General features: G+C 36.4%; 1 protein-coding gene across 1 annotated transcript; it reads left to right on the top strand.

The window, feature by feature from the left end:
* The first annotated feature begins 2,558 nt into the window (after positions 1 to 2,558).
* LOC112637968 lies at positions 2,559 to 4,239 on the top strand. The gene is made up of 2 exons (XM_025408742.1): positions 2,559 to 3,089; positions 3,166 to 4,239. Exons 1-2 carry the CDS (start codon positions 2,559 to 2,561, stop codon positions 4,237 to 4,239), a joined length of 1,605 nt encoding a protein of 534 aa, XP_025264527.1.

Below are 4,239 nucleotides of genomic sequence, written 5' to 3'. Positions count from 1 at the left end.
CATCAGATTGGGGAGTACCCCGATTTATCCGGGAGTTCTCGGACACGCACATATCCCACACTCCATCCTTATCCGGCCGGTACGAAAGGAGGTAGAGAGGAGAGCTGCCCTCGGCGGGACGTTCCCGCTAACGCCGGCTGATCCCGAAATTCCCATCGAATTATCCGTTTCGAGAAATTTACGCGAAGTTCCACGTAAGGCGAAAACAATATCAAAGAAAAAGAATCGTCAACACACACGCCGACACGTCACGCGGTCATTGCCCTTACCGCGAGTTAATACAGCGCGATCAAATTATTTCCGCTAAATTCACGAACGCGCACTCCGACGGCAATCAAAATTGCACTATCGGGTATCCAACCCTTCCGCCCTTCGATTACTGTGAACTTTACGATTACGCCGCATAAATCCACTAAGCAAAACCACGACCACCGCAATGTGAAATCGAGAGGTGCATTCGATCTAGCTAGGCACTGACTGTTTACGGCGAGTTTTTGCGCCCGGCGTCACACGTTTCTTATAACAGTTCTTGTATTCGCGCCAACAGCGATTTTAATCCGTCGAACGCATACGACTACGTACATTTGCGCATACATACACACCCACACATACTCTTGTATTTCTTATTTTTTTCTATTCTTTCTGTAAATCTTTAAATAAACTCTTATTACAATTTAAAAGCACGCACGTTTTGATTCACGCTTGCCTAACCCGTTCCTTGGAACTTACGACTGCATTTATCCGCGGCACGAGCAAAAAACGTCCGTTACAAATGTAATATTATTAGTATTGCAAAAAATTTTTTAATTTATTTTTTAAACAAAATATGCTAAAACATTTTTGGTAGTACCATACAAAATGCATTAAATCGAACATTTAAAAAAAATAAATGTTAGAATTTATGAAATCATGTAAATATAATATTAAGAAAGAAATAACAGATTCCATAAAATCGTTTCCATAAGATGTAATTATGATTTCTTCTATTGAGATTATTGCATTATTAATAAATAGCAAAACAGCATAGAAAACCGTTTCTTATTCTGTATAATCAATAAAAAACATTTCGGTGCATAAAATGATAATCGTTTTAGTCGATAAAACAGGAAAGTCCGGCATCTTCTTAAGAATATTGTGTGTATATAAGGTTTTTTTACATCCTACTGATCTATTCTATCATCTTCTATAATAGATCTGTTTAACATTTTCCATAGTTATAAATGTGTTGTCAATAATCGGTTTCTCTTCAAACGAAATCTCTCAGCGAGAGTCAAGATTAGATATAAAATGAACTTCGCTTTTTCTTGTAAAGTACATGCGCGGATACAATGGGTTTCGCCCTTCCCCCCTCTCTGTATGGGAGCTCCATTTTCGAAAAGTATAACTTATCTAAAACCTATTTCTGATTTATAATTAAAATTTGATTATATTATATCTTTCGGAAGTAAAACTTCCCCATGAGGAAGGAACTCATTTTATTCACACATATACTTTACAAAACAAAGCGAAGTTCAATCTATATCTATGACTTTGACCCTTGCTGAGTTGGCATTTTTCAATTGTTGACAATATATTTATCATGGAGCTATAAGAAGAATCAAATACATTAGTACGATATACATTAACGACATATCTATGTACAAATTTTTTAATATCAATTGATAATGTTTAAGAAAAGTGTTAAAATTATCAAACTTGTTATATCTTCTAAACCAATCTGTTCAATGCGATGCGTCCTTTTCTTTTTTTTTTATTATATATATATACGAGGAGAGAGCTTTATTTGTTCCATTCTTGTTCATTGTAAAAATATATCATTATCCTGCATGTCAATTCTTTATTTTATTACATACGTACGCGTATTCTATTTTTTGTTATTAAATACATTTGTTTAGTTATATTTGAACTCGCGCGTTTTGCAATGCAAGTCTAATAAAGCGAGGAGCCGGAAGAAGAGTTGGCGTTAGTAGCGCGCGGAAGTCAGTAAAAAAAAATTATTGTACTGTACAAGCAAGCCGTTAGCAATAAATGCATCAGATACATACAAGGCATAGTATCATCATTTAACCCATTAACTTGGAAAATAATAATACCGTTCACAAGGTATTAACATTTGGACCTTCGAGCCGGATTACAGTAAAAGGTCCGGATGTATAAACACAAAGAAAAAAAAGAAGCCATCTTTAACCTAAAAAACAAGCACGTGTTCCTTTATTCTTATCGCTCACAAGCAAGAAATATATAAAGAATCAAAGGTAAAATATAAAGAATCCAAGGACTAAAGGAAACGCAGTGACGCATCCAAAGAACGAGAATAGATCGACATAAGCTAAAATACACATAATATAGACTAAGTACAAACGTGAAACACACTGAGCGTATGTAGGTCGGTAAGAAATGCTTATCTCAGGTAAAATCACTTCAACTCTTTTCCTTTCTTATATATTAAAAAAGATGATATTGTTATTCTCGTCATATCTTTTCATATTAATTAATAAATATAAGATATCATAGCTTTCTCAAAGTAACACTTAATCGCGTCTTTCATTAAATTCAAAATGTCAGAGCAAATATTAATTAAGAAAAGAAGCCACATTAAGGCCAAATTAACTCGATTCATCAATTTTTTGAACGACTGTGACAACGACGAGCAAAAAAGACAAGAAACACAATCGCGTCTGGAAAAAATCGAGTTAATATGGAAAGATTTTGACGCGGTGCAAACCGAATTAGAAGATTTAAACGAAACTGAGCTGGAAGGCGAGGAACGCGATTCATTTGAAAATAAATTTCATCGCGCAATCACTACAGCCAGAAATATAATTTCAACATTACAAAGCAGGGCGGCGCCTCAAGAGCAGCGAGTTCAAATGTTGAATCAACCCATTAACATAATCCAGCCAAACAAAATGCGCTTGCCTACGATTGAAATTCCAAAATTTGACGGCAGCTGGGAAGAGTGGCTGCCATTTCGTGATACCTTCACGTCCATGATTCACGACAATGAAGCACTGCCCGCCATTGACAAGTTGTATTACTTAAGATGGGCTTTAGTAGGAGATGCGTACAAGCTCATCGAATCATTAGAGGTAACGAATGAAAATTATCAAATTGCTTGGGAAATCGATAAACAAACGATATAAAGGCAATAAAACCATAATTCAGAATCACGTTCAAGCATTGATAAACTTCCCATGCATTTCAAAGGAATCGCATTCCTCGCTCCGCCAGTTAGTAGATACGACATTGCAACATATACGTACGTTAAAGCGATTAGAGCAGCCCACGGATAGTTGGGACACACTACTTATTCAATTATTTATACCAAAACTAGATAGCAATACTCGACGTGAGTGGGAGTCTGAAAGAGCAGATAAGGAAGAGCTTCCAAGGATGGAAGACTTTATTAATTTTCTGGAAACAAGATGCTCCTTCTTAGACGCCTTAACACGCACTAGTATGCTTAATTTGTCAAAGAGTGTACAGGGTCATTCTAAGCAGCAAGCTATCAAACAATCTAGCCAAATCCAAGCTCACTTTAGCACGGAAAGTTCAACTTGTCCAATTTGTCAGAATACGCACAGAATATTTGAATGCCTCATATTTCGCAACATGTCAACACAAGCTCGTCATGAAAGAGTTAAGAGCAGTAAATTGTGTTACAATTGTTTGAAACCATTTCACGATAAAAAATGCACTTCAGGCTCATGTAAGAAGTGCCATAAATATCATAATACCTTGCTCCATTTCGACAAAGCTGCTGATTCGAATGGCTCTCCAACGAAAATCGAAAAGGACAAAGAAGCCGCAAGGCAGCATACTTCAAATCTTTCAGCAGAATCTAATAATTCGGCCGAGTCTAGTAGTAGTAAACAAAGTGTAAACAATTCCTTATCTTCTTGTCATACGCAAGGTTCCTTTTCGCACGTCTTGTTGTCGACAGCAATAGTTCACATGCGTGGCCATTCTGATAAATTGTATGAATGTAGAGTCTTGTTAAATTCGGAATCGCAGTCCAATTTTGTTTCGCGGGAGTTGTGCGAGCGCTTAAGACTGCCTCAACGAAATAAACATACAATCATAGCCGGAGTCAACAACGCTTCGTCTACATCGCAGAATGAGACAACCGCTACAATTTATTCAAGATTTAACAAATATCAAGAAACATTATCATTTTTAGTACTAGACAAGGTCACTAATAAAATGCCAGCAATGACTATTGACGTGGATTCATTTTAA

Source organism: Camponotus floridanus, unplaced genomic scaffold, assembly GCF_003227725.1.
Source record: "Camponotus floridanus strain SB8 unplaced genomic scaffold, Cflo_v7.5 scaffold229, whole genome shotgun sequence".
Taxonomy (NCBI): Eukaryota; Metazoa; Arthropoda; class Insecta; order Hymenoptera; family Formicidae; genus Camponotus; species Camponotus floridanus.
The sequence above is the reverse complement of the archived record's forward strand: the minus strand, read 5'-3'. Positions and strand labels throughout refer to the sequence as shown.